Source organism: Heptranchias perlo, chromosome 5, assembly GCF_035084215.1.
Source record: "Heptranchias perlo isolate sHepPer1 chromosome 5, sHepPer1.hap1, whole genome shotgun sequence".
Taxonomy (NCBI): domain Eukaryota; kingdom Metazoa; phylum Chordata; class Chondrichthyes; order Hexanchiformes; family Hexanchidae; genus Heptranchias; species Heptranchias perlo.
The window spans coordinates 57,775,734-57,797,964 of NC_090329.1; the positions used below are offsets into that span (position 1 = coordinate 57,775,734).

Consider the following 22,231-nt stretch of genomic DNA (forward strand, 5'->3'; position numbering starts at 1 on the left):
GACCTTTGCCGAGTCCAGAGAATTTTGGAAAATTATTACCAAAGCATCCACAATCCCCACTGCCACTTCCCTCAAGACCCTCGGATGTAAGCCATCAGGTCCAGGGGATTTATCCGTCTTGAGTCCCATTATTTTACTGAGTACCAATTCCTTAGTGATTTTAATCGTATTTAGCTCTTCCTCCCCTAGAGCCCCCTGTTTGTCCAGTGTTGGGAAATTCTTAGTGTCCTCTACCGTAAAGACTGAAACAAAATATTTGTTCAGCATTTTTGCCATCTCCATGTCTCCCACCATTAATTTCCCGGTCTCATCCTCTAAGGGACCTACGTTTGCCTTAGCCACCCTTTTTCTTTTTATATAACGATAGAAACTCTTGCTATCTGTTTTTATATTTTTTGCTAATTTATTTTCATAATCTATCTTCCCTTTCTTAATCAATCCTTTCGTTACTTTTTGCTGTCTTTTGAAGACTTCCCAATCTTCTATCCTCCCACTAAGTTTGGCTGCCATATATGTCCTTGTTTTTAGTCGGATACTATCCTTAATTTCTTTACTTAGCCACAGATGGCTGTCATTTCTTTTACACCCTTTTTTCCTCAATGAAATATATATCTAAGTCATTAATATAGATTGTAAGTAGCTGAGGCCCCAGCACTGATCCTTGCGGCACCCCACTAGTTACAGTCTGCCAACCTGAAAATGACCCGTTTATTCCTATTCTCTGTTTTCTGTCCATTAACCAATCCTCTATCCATGCTAATATATTACTCCCAACCCCATGAGTCCTTATCTTGTGTAACAACCTTTCGTGTGGCACCTTATCGAATGCCTTTTGAAAATCCAAATGTACTACATCCACTGGTTCCCCTTTATCTACCCTGCTAGTTACATCCTCAAAAAACTCCAGTAGATTTGTCAAACACAATTTCCCTTTCATAAAACCATGTTGACTCTGCCTAATCATATTATGATGTTCTAAGTGCCCTGTTACCACTTCCTTAATAATGGATTCCTGCATTTTCCTGACTACTGTTGTCAGGCTAACTGGCCTGTAGTTCCCTGTTTTCTCTCTCCCTCCTTTCTTGAATAGTGGGGTTACATTCGGAGATCCCTGTGATGAGATTTGTAGCTGCATTTTGAGCCATTTCTGAACCTTTTACTTCCTTTTTTTGTTTATTTCCTGTCTCCACAGTTGGTCAGGAGCCTTTGTGCTAAGTGTTTTGCCATTGCCATTTTGTTGGTCTGTCCATGATATTGGGGCAATGGGTTTCCCAATTGGAATCTCTCTTTTCCTATGTTTTTATGGAAGAAAAGGAGGAGCAATTAAAGGAGGACAGGCTGCACCAGAGGAAGACTACATCCACCTGTTGGTACCCACCCCCCCACCCACATTTAAAGGCAGAGGCAAGCATAAATGGCAGTGGCCATTCAGAACTCGATACACAGGCTCTGGGCCAGTAGACAGATGCAGAAGTGTGCCATCTCTTGCAAAGATACCTTCAGCTAATGTGCATTCTTCTTGTCTCCTTCCAGGCATGCTGCAATGTTGTCCTTTGGGGAGGGTGTCCTGGAGTGAAAAGCAAGGCTGCCCTTCTTGTTATTGCCTTCTTGTGCACCACCTCAAATTGATGGTTGAAATGTTGCACCACTTAGCAACAGATTCAGTTCCCTGCCTCCATATTTATTATGCCTAGCACTGAGTTTTGCCAGGCATTTTTGTTATTCAAACATCCTTTGCAAAATCATTTGCTTAATTATATATTATGACTATTACCTGCTATTGTAATTGCTACTACCATTTATGCAGTCACTTATTTGTATCCATAATGCCTCACAATTTCTGCCCCTCTCTGCCAAGCTCCCAACGCCAGACCCAATATGGGCTGAGTGTTAACCCACAATGTGTAAAGGAAGCAAATTCTGCACATTCAGATGGAATTAGCACACTAATGGTTGGATGGGAACCAATAAAATCCTGCTCAACTAGAGCCTGATCAAATGCAAAATCAGAAAATCGACCCCAGATTTTAGCCAAATCCCAAGTTTCTTTTCCTTTCCTGAACACTAGCTGCCATTAGAAATCTCATAACTATATAAAACTGTAAAATTTTATAAACACGTGCTTAATTTTATATGTATTGCTGATAAACATTTTCTGTTTACTTTTTATGTCATATGTCCCTTCATTTTGAACACAGAGGCTGGGTTTATACTGCACTCCTTGGGAGCTCAAACCAGGGTGAGAAAGCCCCCCTGAAAAAGGGTTTTACACCTCAGGACTTTAGTGTGCTTAGTAGTGTTCTGAGTTATGCTGCCACTTTTACAGTGATGTGTACCAAAACCACTTTACTTGGCTGCAAAGATGTCAGTTTAAATGCAGCCTTAGTACAAGTACAAAACGCCGGTAAAAATAGGATCCAAACACAAAAGAATAGGTACAATAGCTACTGTAGTGTGAAATTGCCTTTTTTAATTTTAATCCTCTTACATGTGTCTGTCTGCTTCCTCCTTGTGACATTTTGACTGCTTTATAAATGATTATCAGTATTTTTACTAACATGTTTCACAGGAGGATTTTAGCAAGATTTGTTTTCAATTTTCTTCTCTCCTTTCCTGAAGATGTGACATGCAGCACCCCCCACCCAATACCTTGACCAAGTGGTCATTCTGTAATTATGGGTGCAGACAGTGAATATTGGCAGGCTATTCAACTGTGTGGAGCAGCACAGCTGAGCCCGGTCATGTCCTCATCCAATGTCCACTTTAAAGGGTACTCATTGAACAGTGGTTAGGGGTGGGAACCTGACTGATTTTGTTGTTGCCCTCCCTAGCAAGGCACACTTGTAGTGTCCCACCACTGCCCAAGGTGAGAATCAGCTGATTCAGGATTGGATGTGTGACCTTCCTGGTTTATGTTGCTCATACAGCAAACCAACAGTGCATTTACCCACTGAGTCAGCAAGAAGCTCAAGTTATTTGTTGTTAAGTGATTGTAATCGCTAATCCTTTAGTAGAATAATTGGTTTGTGTTACTTATTTGCAAAATCAGCAAAGAATTCTGCTTTTGAGTGTTTCATATTCTGTTCAAATTATTTTAATATGTCATCTGATGAGTTTACTATAATGCTGCTAATTGTTTCAATTATTGTTGTTCTGTACTGATCAATATGACTTGTTTTTTTTAAACAGGTATAAGCCCAACAGAGGAGTTCACAGCAGTCATTCAGGCAGTTTCCCCTCTTCTGTCGCAGTCCCAACCTATTGTCAAATTGATATTAGCCGTTTCAAGGTCAAAATACTGCAAGCAGGTATGTAATGAGTCAAGAATATTAACTCTTCACAGGATTGTGGTGGCACTGCTGCAGAAACAAAGATTATAATTTTTTCATTTCCTTCAGCAGATATCTTCAGTTGAGTTATCTTCCATGGATCCAGATTTTAACCTTGTTGTATTCTGATATTCAACATTGTTGTTCAGAATCTCATTTTAGAATAGAAATATATATGCTTGAAAAATATGATTTCTCCAGACCAGAAAGTTCCCAGGTTCCTGGTCCCCATCCAAACTTCACAGATCTCAACTGGGCCAGCACTAGGAGCACTACAATGGACCTAGGCCCAGGGCTGGAGAGGAAAAATTAACCAGAGTTCCTGTTACTGATTGCTCCGGTGACACCTGCTGGAAAGCGCATGTGTTGAACATCATTGGATAAACAGTTCCTCATTTAATGAAAAATGGGTAATGTCTATTATTCTCCATAATTCACAACCACAAACAAAAGAACATTCTCAAAAGTCACATTTCAAAGGCCAGGTATTGGATCAAAGCTGGTGACATGGAATCATATCCCAGCATAAATGAACGCATTCAGGAGAAGTTGGGAGAAAATACAACAACAACTTGCATTTATACAGCACCTTTAACGTTGAAAAATGTCCCAAGGCACTTCACAAAAGCATAGTCAGACAAAAATTGACACTGAGCCAAAGAAGGAGATATTAGGAGGGGTAACTTAAAGCTTCCTCAAAGACATAGCTTTTAAGGAGGGTTTTGAAGGAGGAGAGAGAGGTGGAGAGGTTTAGGGAGAACGAGAAATATATTTTTAAAAATAAATTTGGAGCCTTTCAGTACGCAATATATATATTTCGGTTTTAATTTAGAATGTCTCGTGAATGCAGCACAGCTTAATTTCCTCATCGAATTGTCCTTTTGTAGCTCAGTGGCTGCATGAATAGCATACTTTGAGCACCTCTAAAGTTCACTATTCCTGTATTGGTATTATACTGCTCAACAAAGCAGACATGGAGAGACATCTGACTGAAGTGTCACTTCTGCTCAGTGGTAATACTTTTGTCTTTGAGTTAGCAGTTGTGGGTTCAAGCCCCACTCTAGTAATTGAGCACATACTGTAGACTGACCCTTTAGTGCAGTAGTGAAGGAGTGTTGGGGGGTGCTGTCTTTCAGATGAGATATTAAACTGAAGCCCTATCTACCTGTTAAGGTGAATGTAAAAAATCCAATGGGACTATTTGAAGAAGAGTAGAGGAGATATCCTGGCCAGCATTTATCGCTTAGTATCACCAAAACAGATCAACTGATCTTTTATCTCATTTGCTGTTTGTGGGATATTGCGATGTGCAAATTGACTGCCATAGTGACTGAACTTCAAAAAGTAATTCATTGGCTTTGGGACATCCCGAGGATATAAAAGGTCTATGTAAATACACATCCTTTCTTCAGTCGAGTTTTTGGTTTACATGCTGGAAAAGAGCTCATTTGACATAGAGCAACTGAATATCGATCTGGCATCAGATTTTCCTCAAAGCATCAAATAACCGTCTTCGATCGGAGATCGTCTAACTATTTCCAACTATTCCAAATAACAGTGCAATGCCATTACAAATATGAGCAACTTTAAATTCACATGAAAGAGAAAATCAATTTCTAGATTTCAGGATACCCAGGAATATGTAATTTGTTAAATTTTAGTGAGCATGTGCCATAGTACAACCACAGGTTATATATTCTTTTCCAGTTTCCTCCCTTAGCTCTCCTCTCTTAAAGATGGTGTCTCTTATCAGAGTAGATTCCACAGGTTTTGATAACTCTGTTGGGTTATGATTTTATGAGGGCTGCTGTCCTTCCAAATCTTGTCCCAGCAGTCATGATGTTTGAGTGGGGAGAGTGGACATTGTTAGGTTGTTTAACAAAGGGAGAGAAGGGAAAGGCGTCATGGCCAAGCCTGATCTTGACCTCAAAGGTTATCCTTATGTGCACATTCCAAAAGATGACCATTGGATAGCGATTACGGGCAGGAACCCTGGACAGTGTCTTTTTTTTCCTTCCTAGCCGAGAAACACACCCAATAACAGCATCCCCATCAGCCCCTTAGCTGCAATCAGCGAACTCAACGTAAACTAAAAATCAAACTTATGACTTCTCTGGTCCAAATGGCCCAATATGATACCATGTGAGGGACTGACCACCCATACTGTCTTTTAAAAAAATAATGGTATGCATTTTTTGTGCCACATTTTTAAATTATGTTCTCCACTCTTGTAAGTTATGCTACGCCATTCCCTGATCAAGGATGCAAGCAAGTGACCTGCTCAAAGGATTTGGCTAGTACCCCTCTGCACTTCTCACGAGGAGGTGTCTAAAAGCACCTTTAAGTGATGCTTTTTATTCTCATTCCCCCCTTCTGAGTAAGAATCTGGCTTCCAGCTAGGCCCTTCTCCTCCATTTCCAATGGTATGAAGAATTTACATTGTATTATTCTGTGGTAAAGCACATTCGTACATCAATGAGCTGCCTGAAAGGACCATCAAAGCAGAATATCAGGAAAGAAATATTGTAGATTTTGGGAAGTATCATTTGGCTCCAGTATCTCTAGAGTAACCAGACAGTGCTTTGAAGAATGGAGATGGGTGAAAGTCTATATGAAGATAAATTAATATATGTAAATGTGAGTCTGTACATGTTTTATCTTTATAAATGATATGAATGGGTGTATTGCAGCCAAGGAAAGTGGTAAGAAGACCATACATTCAGGATTACAGAAATTATAGTACCAGTGACTCTTGAATTTCATGAATTATAAATATATGGTTAACTGGAAACAAGAACCAAAAGAACTACCTGCCCTGTCCTTCAAGATTTATTGATATTTTTCAGTGGTTCAAGGATTTAAAGGAGAAGGATAGTGCATGCATACGTATGCATAGTAAGGGAGGGGAAATTACAGTACTCCTAATATAAAGATCCCTCCATCTAAATGATAATAAAACAGTGATTTTTTTTTACCGAGGAGTGGTATCCTAAATTTTACCATTGATTCTTAACTCCATGGCAGCACATCATTTCAAATTATTTCTTTGCACCAGGGAAGCTGCTCAGCTTATATCATTTATGGCTGTGTCAGGGAGTATGGAATCCTGTACATCAGAATCAAGGACCAGCTTGCATGCTGATTTACAGGAATCCCTATGCAGCTACTCCCTTATGTCTCTTAACATCAAGGTTATCTTAACAGTGTGCTCTAGTGCAAGAGAAGACCCAAATAGAAGTCTCCATGGGGTTGAAAAGGAATAGTAAAAATAGGGATAATTCTTACCTCAGACTTGTTTAATTATGTTTCCATTGTTAAAACAGGATCAGCTGCCTGTTTTACATTAAAGTCAAGAGAAAGTAAAATCGGGACAGGATGTCAAATGGGTGGCCGATCTGATCCTGTCAGTTTCCCAGCAGACGGGTTAGGTTAAAATTAGCCCCACAGTTTCCTCCTCCTTTAACAGCTTTTTTTCCCTCCAAATACTGGATATATTTTCAGAGGGGAAAAATGTTCAAAATATTTGGATGGGATATGGTGCTTGACAAGTAACTTCACCTCAATAAAGCACAGAACACAGAAAAAGGAGAAATCTACAGGGCTTTGGGGAAAGAGCAGGAGAGTAGGATTAATTGCATAGCTCTTTCGAAGAGCCAGCACAGACACGGCGGGCCGAATGACCTCCTTCTGTGCTGTAAGATTCTATGATTCTATGAACACATAACTGCATAATGTAGAGAATCCAATCAACAAAGGAGGTTCAATCCAATGAGGAGGAAAGTTATGCTTGTTTGTGCCATGAGTAATGAAAAGAAAAATGCTGCTAATAAGTGACGGCGTACTTTTAAACGGCCGACAATAACACAGGCAGCAAACCAGTTTCACTGTTACTGCCATTAGAGGGTTGTAAAGTGAGAGGCCAGATTTGCCATGTGATGGTAACTCGATTTTGATATATACATTTCGGCACAATGAATAGTCACAATAGTCCTTTTTCTGAAGTTAAAATTAAGTTAAATGACGAACTCTGGTATTGCTAGAATAAGAGAGTTTTGATATTCCCAACAACATAATCATTGGTTGAAATAACTGATGAGAAACCAAATACATTATAAAATTCAATAAATATTCACTGTGGCTCCTAGATGAGTCTGTGGCTGTCGTTACTCTAAGTGAACATACATTATGCAGCCACCTCGATTGACTAGCTGTGTAAATTCATTCTCGTTAATGACAGATTTCAATCTATTTTACGAAGATGGAAATATGCAGCAGCTATCAAAAGCACTTTCAACATGTACAGCAATATGTTTTCAATATAAAGCATGGTTTAAAAATGACTAGGTTCATAGAGCAGATACAAGTTTAGTATTAGTGGTTTATAAAACATGTCCCACTGACTGTTACCACCAGGATATTTTTAATCATCAGTCACTATCTATTTAACTTATATATCACAATATGTCATACTTTAGAGATACACTTCCTGCTTTGTTCAGAATTGGTTAATTATGTGGATTGATCTTTAACATATAACCTCACATATATCCTTGCTCCCGACTCTCAACAGTGAGAGAAAAAAATCTTTCGGTTTAAAATTCCTTCAGTTCACAAGATACTTAGGATGGAGAAGGCCATTCGACCCATCTTAATTCATTCATCCAAAACAACCCTTTTCAGCATCTAGTTGTTTCTGAAATGATTCCAGGGTTTTCACCTCCACTGAATGTCCATTCCAAGTGTTGATCACTCTCTGCGTGAAGAAGAACCTCTTGATAAAGTTACCTTTAACTAGTTTGAACCTGTGCCCCCCTTGTCCTACTCCCACTGTTTATTTGAAAGAAGTATTTCGGATTGACCTTTTCCGTACTATTTACTATCTTATATCCCACTGTAAGATCACCCCTCAGACGTGTCCTTTCTAGGTTGAAAAGCCCAAGTCTCTCCAGTCTTTCCTTATAACTCAGATACCTGATGCTAAGGATCAGACTTGTGGCACTTTTCTGCACTGCTTCCAGTGCTTGAATGTCTCCCTTGTGTCTCTGCAACCAGAAGTGGACACAGTGTGCAAGGTGTGGTCCAACCAGAGCACTGTAAAGTTTGATCACAACTTCCTCTGGATTATATTCCACTGCTTTGGCAATATAGTTCACCATTCTGTTGGTTTTACTGATTGCTGCTCTGCATTGATTGGACATTTGGTTGAGTCTGCTCAAACTCCTAAATTTCTTTCAACATCATCCTTTGGACCATTCATAAAGTACGTGTGTGGCCTATTTTTCACCACCTACCTTTCTGAATATCACAAATGATGCATTGAGAGCTATTTTCTTAGAACGGTGTTGTTTAATGTGTAACAGCTGTAATTTAAAAACAATCACTGCTACAGTAGTGTTTCAGAGCTTACATAAAGCACTCAGTCATCTTGGAGTCATCCTTACATACATTCTCACTTCTTGCTGCTCCTTTACTTCCAAGTCTGCCTTAAATGGCCTGGCAAGCCACTCAGATGTTCAAGAAGGTGGCTCACCACCACCTTCTCAAGGGCAATTAGGGATGGGCAATAAATGCTGGCCCTGCCAGCGATGCCCACATCCCATGAACAAATAAAAAAAACAAATGAACTCCGGTCAGATTCTGTATTTCTAGGGCAGACTCCGTAACTTAGCATTTCTAAAAACAAATCCACCTCACAGTTCCAAAGCACCAGCCCTCACACTCGCCCATTCCTAGAAATAGCTGGTTACTGGATAGCCTTCTTGCAGAACAGGATTAATCAATTCAATTTAACTGACTCTAACAGATTATAGGAAGGGAAATGGTGATATAAGCACCATGTATTTTTAGAAATAGATTTTTTTGTATGCAACGAATGGTTAGTTATGGTGTTGCAAATCATATACCTTATGTAATGATTTATTGGGATTAAGAAATGCTAGCTTGAATCACAAGCGAGAAAGGGTTCAGTTATATATGGGTTGACTTATTTTAATACCCCTAATGTATTAAGCTTTTAAATATTAATAAGCAGGATAAATTAACAATTTATGGCTGATTTATACCGATATTATGTGCCAGTTAACAAAATGGAAAGTGATGCTGCCTTTTTTAGGGAAAGCAATCTAGCACAGAGCACTATATAATTTGAGGAAGAATTCTGCAGGCACAGACTGTTGTACCTTGTGACATATCTGCACATGTACATCTTTTGATTGAAGATTTCTTTATCAGAAGTGCCAATATCACATTTTTTCTCAAAAATGAAAAATAATGGATTCCTAAATTGCAGAGAGAACTTATCAATAAAATTGAGCATATGCTTTTTGCCTTATAGATTTTTTAAATATTGTAATGTCTGTGTTCACCGCAGAATTCAAAATGCTGGAAAATGCACCAAATGATGCGTCAAGAATGAAAATTTCCAGCAGGGGTGGCATCCACCCAGACACCCCAGAATATAAATCATCACTTGGAATTTCCTCACAGTTCTCTCGATGGGCTGCTGTAAAGAGACTTAGGGGTCCATGAACATAGATCGTTAAAATGTCATGGACAGGTACAGAAAATAATCAAAAGGGCTAATGGAATGCTGGCCTTTATATCCAGAGGACAGAATAGAAGAGAGTAGAAGTTATGCTACAACTATACAAAACCCTGGTTCGACCACACCTGGAGTACTGTGTTCAGTTCTGGGCACCGCACTTCGGAAGGATATATTGGCCTTGGAGGGAGTGCAGCGTAGATTTACTTGAATGATACCTGGACTTCAAGGGTTAAATTACGAGGAGAGATTACACAAACTAGGGTTGTATTCCCTAGAATTTACAAGATTAAGGGGTGATTTGATCAAAGTTTTCAAGATATTAAGAGGACTTTCAGGAGTGAAGCTAGGAAACACTTCTACACACGAAGAGTGATAGAAGTTTGGAACTCTGTTCCACAAACGGCAGTTGATGCTAGCTCAGTTGTTAATTTTAAATCTGAAATTGATAGATTTTTGTTAACCAAAGGTATGAAGGGATATGGTGCTACGGTGGGTATATGGAGTTAGGTCACAGGTCAGCCATGATCTTATTGAATGCGGAACAGGCTCGAGGGGCTGAATGGCCTACTCATGTTCCTATGGTGTATCCAAGGTTTCCACCAATCCTCTGCCGAAGTTATGGCAACCAATCGGTAGAAGCCCGAGGAAATTCCCGGCACTCATGTCATCGACGTTTCTATCCCTTTTCAGGCTTTCATTTACTCATGTTTTTTCTACAACATAGATGAAGGAATGCTACAGATGAAGTTACATGCCTGCGTCCTACTGCACTTTCAGTGCAATTACTTCTTTTCACTTGTCATAGCCTTACATTCAGGGTTGTTTTGAGGTGCCTCCTTTTTTGAAGCTGTTAGTCAGCCTTTGCTAGTTTTCTAGGTTGGCATGTATGATGCTGATTCATGCTGAGGTAAAGTTCAGGAAGGCTGTTTGGCTTCCATTACCTCACTCAAGTGGACATACTTCATGTGTGAGCTTAAACTAGGCAATGAATGTTGGCAGGGTATCAGCTATGGGGGGCATTTCAGCCTGACCCACAAATGTGCTTTCCAGTGGGAGTTACTGGGTTGCAGTCAGAAATGGGAAGCCTGGCTGATTGTTTTTTTTAACCTCCCTAGCCCAGGGTCAGTGAGGACAGTTGTAACACCCTAACTGCAATCATGGCTGAGATCAACTAGCTTAATACAGATGGAGATGAACTGGAACCGTTCTGGTCTGTGTGGTTCAGTCCCAGTTAATTTAGCAACTGAACCAATGGGGAGCTGAAAAATTTTAGTAATTTAACATTGTTTATTTAGTTCTAAGTCTAAGAAAAATATATATTTTTAAATGAAAATGAGTACTAATAACATTATGAACTGGCTGGGAGCCTGAAAGGACGAGATCCACTACTTTAACCATGGTGGTTCAGTGATATCATCATTTCAAAGACTCCTTCTCACTACTGAGCTCAGGAACAGTTCTCCCAATGATTAATCAGTACTCATGGTTTAAAAAAAATCAGTTAATTAAATGGACAAATAAAAAAATAAATAAAGGCTGATTGTAATTCTTGCTATTTGCTGAATTTTAAAATTAACTCCAATGTTCAAACTTCATTTTTAAGGAAGTGATATTAATCTTTTAATAAATTTTCTTTAATCTATTATGGCATTTAGAATAACATACCAGTTCTAATTTTGAAAAGCACTGTTTATATTAGCATGTAAGATGAATTAAGCTGTCTATATGTTTTTGGAAGAAAACATTAAAAGAACTAATATTTGAAAAAAATGTTTTTTAATGAAAAATTCCCTATGTTTCTCTCTGGTATCTTCAGGTCGTGCACCTACAAAATAAATATGTTTTTAATTTGAAAAGAATATTAATGTATATACTGTTTTTTTTTAAGATTATAGTGTTATGGAACTGTGATAGGCCTTTCCCTCCCAAGAGCAAGTGGCCCTCCACCTCAGTGCCTATAACTGTAATTGAAGGAGAAAGTAAGGTGGGTCTGTATATAACATCCTCACAGTGTTTAGTAAGAATATTTTCAATTGAAAAAAACACATCTTGGTCGCTCTTCTTAAATGACTGAGCAATGTAATGTCACTGTTATACCCACAGAAAGCTAGTAGTAAATATTTATTATTTTAGGACTGTTTCCGGACAAGGTAGGCAATGTCTCCTAGCAGCTATGCTAATAACTGAAATAGATTTTGAGGTAAATGTGATTTCTTCTAGCACAGATCAGCTTTAAGTTAATGGACCTGTTGTGGAAGAATTGACAGTGTACAAGAAAGAAGAGCTGAATCTTAATAGTAAACTGTCAGAATCAATTTCGGTAGAATTCATGGTAAGCAAGGGTGAGGGATCTTCTTTGGTAACTGAACAACAATGGGGTAAATGTGTGCAGGCTGACACGGAGCTATTTGCACAAATAAATGAAGGTGCTGAATATGTTCCAATTGTTTGGGAATAGATGGAGCCCTTAAGGAAATAAATGTATTCAGATAATACAGGATTCCTTTTAAATATAGCATCTGAATCAATTCACCACATGAGATTTAGCAGAAAACTGAAAAAGGACATTATAGTGGTAGCAGAACATTAAGACACAGTGATTATGATATTACAATTGAACACATTGTTATGGGTAGTGGTGTTGTGGACTAGAATAGTATCCTTTCATCTCTGACCTTTGGAAGCAGACTTTCCTCTTTTGTGCTTGGGTGTAAATAATCAGCTGGGTGGAGTGCATACCAGAAATAAGGGAGCCCACAAGACTTTCTGTCCATTTTACATGTAAATGGGCCTGGGGCCAGAAATTCTGCCAGAATCAAGGGTGCATCTACATGACAGGCAGAAGTCCCACCCTGTCAAGACTGCACCCGAATAAAGAACTATCGGAAAATCCCAGTAAAATCTTACTGTCAGTCAAATGTCATTTTATTATTTCTCAGCATTTCTTGTGATTTGTGTGAGAAGTGAAGCTACGAGCGCAACCTTCCTCGGAAATGGAGCACTTCCTGGCCAGGCGGGGGTGCAATTTATGGTGGGGCCCATTAACGGCAAGCCCCCACCCCCTTTACTGTGTCATAATACATGCCAGAGGTGGGGAGAGGTGTATTTTGATGCCATGCAAATCAGGGAAATACGTCATACAGCATCTGTTTCTCCATTTACGCCCAAGCAATGCTGGACACATGGAATGTTTGTACATCTTTAGCATACAACACTGCTAAAGGCCTCAAGGGAATTTAAATTAAAAACTCGCTAAATATAGCAGCCAGCCTATTAAAAAAGAGGGGATTCTTAAAAATCTTTTTAAATATTGGAGGCGGGACATTTACTCTGCAGCAATCCCCCCACCTCGTCCCCACCCCCCACCTGAGGCGGGTGCCCAAGTTGTGCCATGAATGGTGTAGGTGTCCACATGAAATATGTAAATGTATCTGATGAGCGGGCTGGAGGATCAGATTGGAGGGTGGCAAATGTAACCCCACTAATTAAAAAAGGAGGGAGAGAGAAAACAGGGAACTACAGACTGGTTAGCCTAACATCAGTAGCAGGGAAAATGCTAGTGTCTATTATAAAGGATGTGATAACAGGACACTTAGAAAATATCAATGGGATTAGACAAAGTCAACATGGATTTATGAAAGGGAAATTGTGTTTGACAAACCCACTGGTGTTTTTTGAGGCTGTAACTGATAGAATAGATAAGGGAGAACCAGTGGATGTGGCTGATTTGGATTTTCAGAAGGTCTTTGATAAAATCCCACGTAAGAGGTTGGTGTGCAAAATTAAAGCACATGGGATTGAAGGTAATATACTGGCATGGATTGAAAATTGATTAACAGACAGGAATCAGAGAGTAGGAATAAATGGGTCTTTTTCGGGGTGGCAGGCGGTGACTAGTAGAGTATCACAGGGATCAGTGCTTGGGCCCAACTATTCACAATATATATCAATGATTTGGATGAGGGAACCAAATGTAATATTTACAAGTTTGCTGACGACACAAAGCTAGGTGGGATTGTGAGTTGTGAGGAGGATGCAAAGAGGCTTCAAGGCAATTTAGACAAGTTGAGTGAGTGGGCATATACATGGCAAATGCAGTATAATGTGGATAAATGTGAAGTTATCCACTTTGGAAGGAAAAACAGAAAGGCAGAGTATTATTTAAATGGTGATACATTGGGAAATGTTGATGTACAAAGGGACTTGGGTGTCCTTGTACACCAGTCACTGAAAGCAAACATGCAGGCATGCAGCATGCAGTTAGGAAGGCAAATGGTATGTTGGCCTTCATTGCAAGATGATTTGAGTACAGGAGCAGGGATGTCTTACTGCAGTTATACAGGGTCTTGGTGAGACCACACCTGGAGTATTGTGTGCAGTTTTTGTCTCCTTACCTTACCAAACTGATTCCTGGGATGGCAGGACTGTTGTATGAGGAGAGATTGGGTTGACTCGGCCTGTATTCACTCAAGTTTAGAAGAATGAGAGGGGATCTCATTGAAACGTATAAAATTCTGACAGGGTTAGACAGACTGGATGCAGGGAGGATGTTTCCCCTGGCTGGGGGGTCCAGAATGAGGGGTCACAGACTCAGGATACGGGGTAAGCCATTTAGGACTGAGATGAGGAGACATTTCTTCACTCAGAGGGTGGTGAACCTGTGGAATTCTCTACCACAGAAGGCTGTGGAGGCCAAGTCACTGAATATATTTAAGAAGGAGATAGATAGATTTCTAGCCACAGAACGCATCAAGAGGTATGGGGAGAGAGCAGGAATATGATATTGAGTTAGAGAATCAGCCATGATCATATTGAATAGCAGAGCAAGCTCGAAGGGCCGAATGGCCTACTCCTCCTATTTTCTATGTTTCTATGCCAGATAGTGAGCTAGGGTCAGGGGTGCATCTATAGAGCAGGCAGAAGTTCTGCCCCAGTCCAGATCCGCCCTAGAGCCCTAAACATAAATTTTGGGAAGAAATCTTGAAAAGAGTAGAACAAAAATATGGAAAACTAAGACTAAATTTTTTTTCCAAGGCTAAAAGTAAAATGTGGCTAAAATTTGGAAGAAAAGACTAGACCAAAAATAGGGCTAAATTGCTTTGAAGACTATAAGTAAATTAAGGCCAGCATTTGAAGTAAAAAAAAGCCACTTTTCAAACTAATACTAACACTATTTCTCGGATTAAAACAACACCAGTGGAGACCTAATTTTATAAAATGATTCCCAGCAAAAATGTGGTAATTGGTGATCATCCGCTATGGTTGTATCTCAATGTAATTCCAGTAATTGGGAGAGTTTTAAACAATATGAGCAGCCTGTAAAAGGTAAAGTTGAATATTAAACACAGATGGGGATTACTAACATGCAAATTAGGAGAGAAAGGGAAATTCTTAGGAGAGATTAGGAAATTAAAGTTAAATTGTCTTTGGACATTAAAGGGAATAAGAGTACATTTTTAATTCCCCCCCCATGTCCTGGAAGGGATTACCAGAGAGGCTGAGTAGTCAAGCTAATGACTGAAAATGGCATTTAATTTAATACAAATGCAATATCAGTTGGCATTGCCAGAAGCACAGACTATACATCCAAGTATGTAATACTAACTTTGCATTAATACATTAGCGTGACCATGCTAGAATATTGCATTTAATTTTGGTCATCCAGTCTCTAAAGTAACAATCATAGAGAAAGGTTTCAGAGAAGAACAATTGAGATGATTTTTGCATTTAGTTTCACTAAAGTAAGAGAACCAAGATTGTTTTCTTTAGGGAAGGATGAGAGAAAGTATGACTTTCATTTTTTTTAAATGATGAAGGAAATGGTAAAGTTAGATTCTAGCAACTATTTTGAAATGATTCAGGAACATAGGACAATAAGACATGCTTTCAAAATTAAGCAGCTCCTTGCTAAATGAACATTTAGAAGGAGCTTCTCACAAATGAAAACTAAAATGGAAGGTACTGCACTATGTATAGTCCAAGATGGGTTTGTAGATTCTTGCAAGAGGAGCACTTAAAAGAATTTCAGTTCCAGAATCAAAGTTTAATGCATAGTGCATCTCAGATGGGCATTTTTGTCCAGGCATACTCTTCCTTTATAGGCTGCTGACGGGTTTACTTGTCATCTATACATGTAAAAATCACATCAGAGATCGATTCGTTATGCCTGTGCTATGGCCATGTCAGTCTTCATTCTCCTGTCTTTTGATTGGCTAAAAAAGAGACCACAGCGAACACTTTAACCAATCAAAACCCAATTTTTAGGAACATAGGAACAGGAGTAGGCCATTCAGCCCCTCGAGCATGTTCCGCTATTCAATTAGATCATCGCTGATCTGTATCTTAACTTCATTTACCCTTCTGGTCTGTATCCCTTAATATACTTGCCTAACAAAAACCTATCAATCTCAGTTTTGAAATTTTCAATTGACCTAGCCGCAATAGCTTTTTGGGGAAGAGTTTTCCAGATTTCCATGTGAAGAAATGCTTTCTGACATCACCCCTGAACAGCCTAGCTCTAATTTTAAGGTTATGCCCCCTTGTTCTGGATTCCCCCACCAGAGGAAATAGTTTCTCTCTATCTATTCTGTCAACTCCTTTGACCATCTTAAATATCTCAATTAGATCACCCCTTAATCTTCTATTTTCAAGGGAATACAAGCCTAGTCTGTGCGACATGTCCTCATAATTTAACCTTTTTAGCTCTGGTTGCTACCACGTTAAAAATTGAGAAGGTAAGCAAAGGGTTTTAAAGCTAGTTTTTAGAGAAATAAAGAATACAAACAATTTGGTTAGATTAGGTAGAAAAAAAGTAAAATTGAAGTTTAAAAAAATCAAACTATGAGAGAATGAATGGAAAAGAGAATGGGGAAAGCGAGAGCAGGATTAAACTGTTTAAAATTTGTCACCTTGGCTCAGTTGATAGCACTCTTGCCTCTGAACCAGAAGGTTATGGGTGCAACATCTATTCCAGGATTCCAACACATATTCCAGTGCAGTACTGAGCAGGTGCCCCCTTTAGATGAGATAAATTACCAAGGCCATATTCCAGTGATTCAACTGAATATTAAAGAACCCATGGCATTGTCGGAAGAATAGTAGGAAGTTCTCTTGGTGCCCAAGTCAACATTCTTCTCCTAGTCAACACCATCAAAAACAGATTTACTAGCCATTCATCTAATTAATGTTTATGGGATCTTGAAGTGTACAAAGTGGTGTCTTCCTGCATAACAGCAGTCATTGGACTTCAAAGTATTTTATTGTGAATGAAGTACTTTGATGTTTCTGAGAGATGTAATAAGGCACTATGTAAGTGGAAGTTTTCCTTTTACTTTTTTTAAATTTTTAATTAAAATTTCTTACTAAGGCCATGGAAATTCATGGGCCACGATCTCGGGAATTACGTTGGGATTGTAACCGCTAATGACCTCCTATGCTGAACCTGCCAGAATTTGCAGGGCCAGATGGACCTCGTTTGAATGCCCATGATGGGTGCCGGCACCATAGGGGAGCATCTCGAGTATCCGCCTTTTGTCTTGGGCTAGAAAATTCATGGAAGTTTGCGATGTCCTCGAGCTGCCCACCCACCTCTGTCAGAAAGAATACATAACTCTTTGTCAGGCCACCAAAATAAGTTACGCTTTTGCCAGGCCACGGTCCAGGTGGGCCTTGCTTCTTCCAGGAAAGAGGCATGTATGTTTCTTCTCACTGGGCATACTGGCCTCAGAAGACGCCTCAACCTTCTGCAAGGCCACAGACACGGGACTACTAAGGTAGGGAGTTCCTCCCCCACCACCAGCGTTGCCATTAAACAAGGTTCAGTGGGAACTCCCAACACAGGCCGAGCCCTGGCGTATCCAGGGCCCAGCTTATTTTCTGGCACTTCCTCCTCATTCCTGCCGGAGTTATAGCAGGAGTACATCAGAAAGACTGCGAGTTTTTTGGCCCCTAAGTCTTTATCTCTGTAATTCAGAGTTAATATTCCAAGAAGAAAGCAACTTTAACATCTGAGTAGATTCATTGCTGTGATATTAGCGTTTGTTTCAATATTGCAAGATATCATGGGAAAACTTACTAAACTGGCTAATCAAGGGAGACAGAGATCTCCCTTCACCTTCCAGTGGTCTCAGAATGAATTTAGGACAACATGCTGATAGAAAGTGGCTATGATTTGGGATTTGAGAGAATCAGAGGATAATAATGAAACCAGGTTCACTACAGGACCCATCCACTAGATGAAATGTGTTTGATGGGGTGAATAGCCTCTCTGGTAAGCAGGTTGGAGCTTCCAGGGTTCAGACATGTGACTGTTTATTTACTACACCTCCAGTCTGCTCCGTTTCTTACATTAGTTCTGCAGAAATCCAAATGACTGTACAAAGATACAACTGTTTCAGTAAATTTAGTTAACGTTTCATAATACAGAGTAATTGTATTAGGGACAGTGCTGCAAAATGTTTCAGCTCAACAAGACAGTAAAACTTTATGTGAACTCTGCAGACAGGCAAAATTAACAAAAGTCTGTATTTAAGACTGTTTACAATCCCTAGCTGCTTCATTCTTACTGACCCCATGTACCTCCATGATGAATTATTTATATTGGAGAAGAAGAGCTGAAGTGTACATGTCCCACAGGCAAAAGCTGGCTTGGCAACAGACAGTGATGAAAAGAAAAGCACCAGTGGGAATTGAAGAAAGCCCAAACATTGTTTGCCAATTCCATTTCACTAAAAGCATAACACATTACAAGAATCTTCCAGGCTGGTAAATATACGTTAAATACTGAGATTTTACAAACACATTTCTGTTCATTTGAGTTCATCTAATAAACGTATAATCCAAATTTTTGAATAGCTTTATCAATGAGAGATGAGAGGCATGAAATGAAAGTAAAAATAACATAATCAGAGAATAGGCTATGCACAAGAAACCAATCTTTAATTCAGAGTGTCTGTTGACACCACTGTGTCAGCGAATGAGTTGGAGGTGGGGTGGGACTTAAGGCAGAACTCACAGCAAACAGTCTTTTTTTACAGCAAAGTCTATTTACTCAGCAGAGTCTATTTAAACAGCGCATTACAGCAAACACAACTCATGACCAAAACTACAGCAATGTATCTCCATAAAAGCAGGGTGATTTCACCAGCAAATTGCAGTGAGTGGAGGATAATTACATAATACAAATTGATTATTTCACCAGCAAATTGCAGTGAATGGAGGATAGTCACGTATAAATTATGTGTTGAAAGTCAGTCCCAGTCACTTACAGCAGTGCTGTCACAGGCGTGGTTGATGGGAGAATTATCCTATCATCATCTTTCTGGCTGGGAATAGTGGTGTCATTATATGCAGCCATCTTAATTTAGCAACAATCCTACTCAAACAAGAGTTTTGTTTTCAATATCGAATTGTTTTTTGTGCTTTTGAGCTAAACTTGCAAACAGTGCTAGCTTATATGAACTCATGGCAGCATAATTGTCACTTTTAACCTCAACCTCTGTCCTGAATTCCTAATAAATTACAATAAAGAATTGTATTCCCCATGCAACTATTCAATAATGGGGTCTTAATGCATTAGAGTAAAAAGATTAAGTGAGGACCGTTAATCGTTGGGCGTTCTGCCACTGCCTGAGGGCCTATCTCCACTCCTTTCTTGACAGTCCCTGGTATTGGGGGTTGGGAAATCAGACGGGTACCCTGGCTTTGCCTCCACACTGTCATTTACATGTGGCAAAGCGGTCAAGGGGCAGCAGATGAACTTCCTTGCAGCAGATTAGGAAGAAAAATGTAAAGTGGTGCTGATATGGGTTGGAATTTGGCACTGTAGCAGAGGAAAATCCAGCTCTATATCTCCCAGAGTTGAGACCAAAGTCCTTTGCACCGCATTATATGTGCTCCTATCAGCACATCAGGGAGTATCACTGGAAGCAATCTCTCAGAAGTCCATACCCAATTCTGCTTTGCCCTCCAGCTAAAAGGAAATAAATGGGTGTCAGAAGCTAAAAGGTTGTGGGTTCAAGCCTCATTCCAGGCTTTGAATATAACATCTAGGCTGACACTTCAAAGTAGTACTGAGTGCTGTGTTGTCAGAGGTGATAGGGCTGATTTTCACCCTGTCCACCCAGTGGAAACCGGGCGGGCAGTTAAAAAGCCACAGCGACTTATCCTCTCTGATCCTGCTGCTTTCCCGCAAGTTGCAATTTTAACTTGTTCTTTTGAGCAAGCGAGCATGATGCCTGCTGGAGGGCAGCGGGATCCTACTTTAAATATGTAGATCAGGCTTTGATGACATCATCAGGCCCGACTGCAATTTTAACTCAAGGCCTTCATGGAAAAGTATTTGTGGCTTCTCTATTGGGCTAATCTGGCGGCAAGCGGATCCAGGGCCAGAAGGAGCCCAAAAATGTACATTTTTAAAAATATTATTTTTGTTTCCTTGTGGGCCAGTTACTTGACTGCCAGGGACCTTACTTCAGTACCCAGTTTAGGCCTCTTGTTGCCTGATTAATGGTGATTTAAACCCTTAAATTAAATTTTGAGCCAATTGCACCTCAAATCAGAACTCCCTCTGAGGCAAGCCTCCCGCTGAAGCAAAATCCCACACTCTCCCAGCCTTTTGTATTCCAATGGTCTCTATCCACTGAAGATTCAGTCAGGAAGTACTGTGGTGAGAATTTTAACAAAGTTTAATGCAGAGAAAGCTATAAGAAGTGTATTCAGGCCGAATGTTGGCAGGAGGGGTTGGGATCAGGACAGCAAGTCACAGAATTTTAAACTAAGAAAGTTTTAGATATGACTATCAGCGTTTAGAAAGGTCAATCTTGGAAGAATTAAAAATTATTGTAGGGAAGCAAGTGAATATTATAGCTGCAGGAAGATGAAAATGGGGAATCAATAATGCAGGGAGAGGAAAGGACAAGGTTAGCCAGAATAGTGCCGAGTACAAGGCAAAAAGATGGGGGGGGGACACACAAGTGGAGGGGGGCACGGGGTGGGGGGGGTGGAATGGGGAACGGTGAGGTATATAATCCTCCAGAACTTCAGCAATGCCAAATCCAATTCCGGAGCAGGCCCAGGGGTCAATTGTGTAGTCGCTCTTTTAATAGTAGACATCAAAGAAGCCATTGGGAATGATATAAAATGCATCAAAAAGCCCACAAATTTCAAATCTGTAGCCAACAGTCACAGGTGAACAACCATGGGATGTTTGTCAATAGCAGGAGCTTCATTATTTCCCAATAACAAGAAACCAAGATGGTTTTGACACCAGAGAAAAAACAATTCAACAGAGATGGAAAAAAATTGAATTTCATTTCAAATTTTTAAAAAATTTGTTCATGGGATGTGGGCGTCGCTGGCGAGGCCAGCATTTATTGCCCATCCCTAATTGCCCTTGAGAAGGTGGTGGTGAGCCGCCTTCTTGAACCACTGCAGTCCGTGTGGTGAAGGTTCTCCCACAGTCTTGTTAGGTAGGGAATTCCAGGATTTTGACCCAGTGATGGTGAAGGAACGAGGATATATTTCCAAGTCAGGATGGTGTGTGACTTGGAGGGGAACGTGAAGTGGTGTTGTTCCCATGTGCCTGCTGCCCTTGTCCTTCTAGTTGGTAGAGGTCGCAGGTTTGGGAGGTGCTTTCAAAGAAGCCTTGGCGAGTTGCTGCAGTGCGTCCTGTGGATGGTACACACTGCAGCCAATGTGCGCCGGTGGTGAAGGGAGTGAATGTTTAGGGTGGTGGATGGGGTGCCAAACAAGCGGGCTGCTTTGTCCTGGATGGTGTCAAGCTTCTTGAATGTTGTTGGAGCTGCACTCATCCAGGCAAGTGGAGAGTATTCCATCACATCCTGACTTGTGCCTTGTCGATGGTGAAAAGGCTTTGGGGAGTCAGGAGGTGAGTCACTCGCCGCAGAATACCCAGCCTCTGACCTGCTGTTGTAGCCACAGTATTTATGTGGCTGGTCCAGTTAAGTTTCTGGTCAATGGTGACCCCCAGGATGTTGATGGTGGGGAATTCGGCGATGGTAATGCCGTTGAATGTCAAGGGGAAGTGGTTAGACTCTCTCTTGTTGGAGATGGTCATTGCCTGGCATTTATCTGGTGCGAATGTTACTTGCCACTTATCAGCCCAAGCCTGAATGTTGTCCAGGTCTTGCAGCATGCGGGCATGGACTGTTTCATTATCTGAGGGGTTGCGAATGGAACTGCACACTGTGCAATCATCAGCGAACATCCCCATTTCTGATCTTATGATGAAGGGAAGGTCATTGATGAAGCAGCTGAAGATGGTTGGGCCGAGGACACTGCCCTGAGGAACTCCTGCAGCAATGTCCTGGGGCTGAGATGATTGGCCTCCAGCAGCCAC

General features: G+C 40.3%; 1 protein-coding gene across 1 annotated transcript in view; it reads left to right on the top strand.

The window, feature by feature from the left end:
* LOC137321776 (exostosin-1-like) overlaps positions 1-22,231 on the top strand; it is a 560,359-nt gene that overhangs the window by 477,786 nt on the left and 60,342 nt on the right. The window contains exons 7-8 of the mRNA XM_067984436.1: positions 3,190-3,308; positions 11,762-11,857. Coding sequence (XP_067840537.1) covers positions 3,190-3,308; positions 11,762-11,857 — 215 coding nt within the window. The remainder of the gene's footprint in view (positions 1-3,189; positions 3,309-11,761; positions 11,858-22,231) is intronic.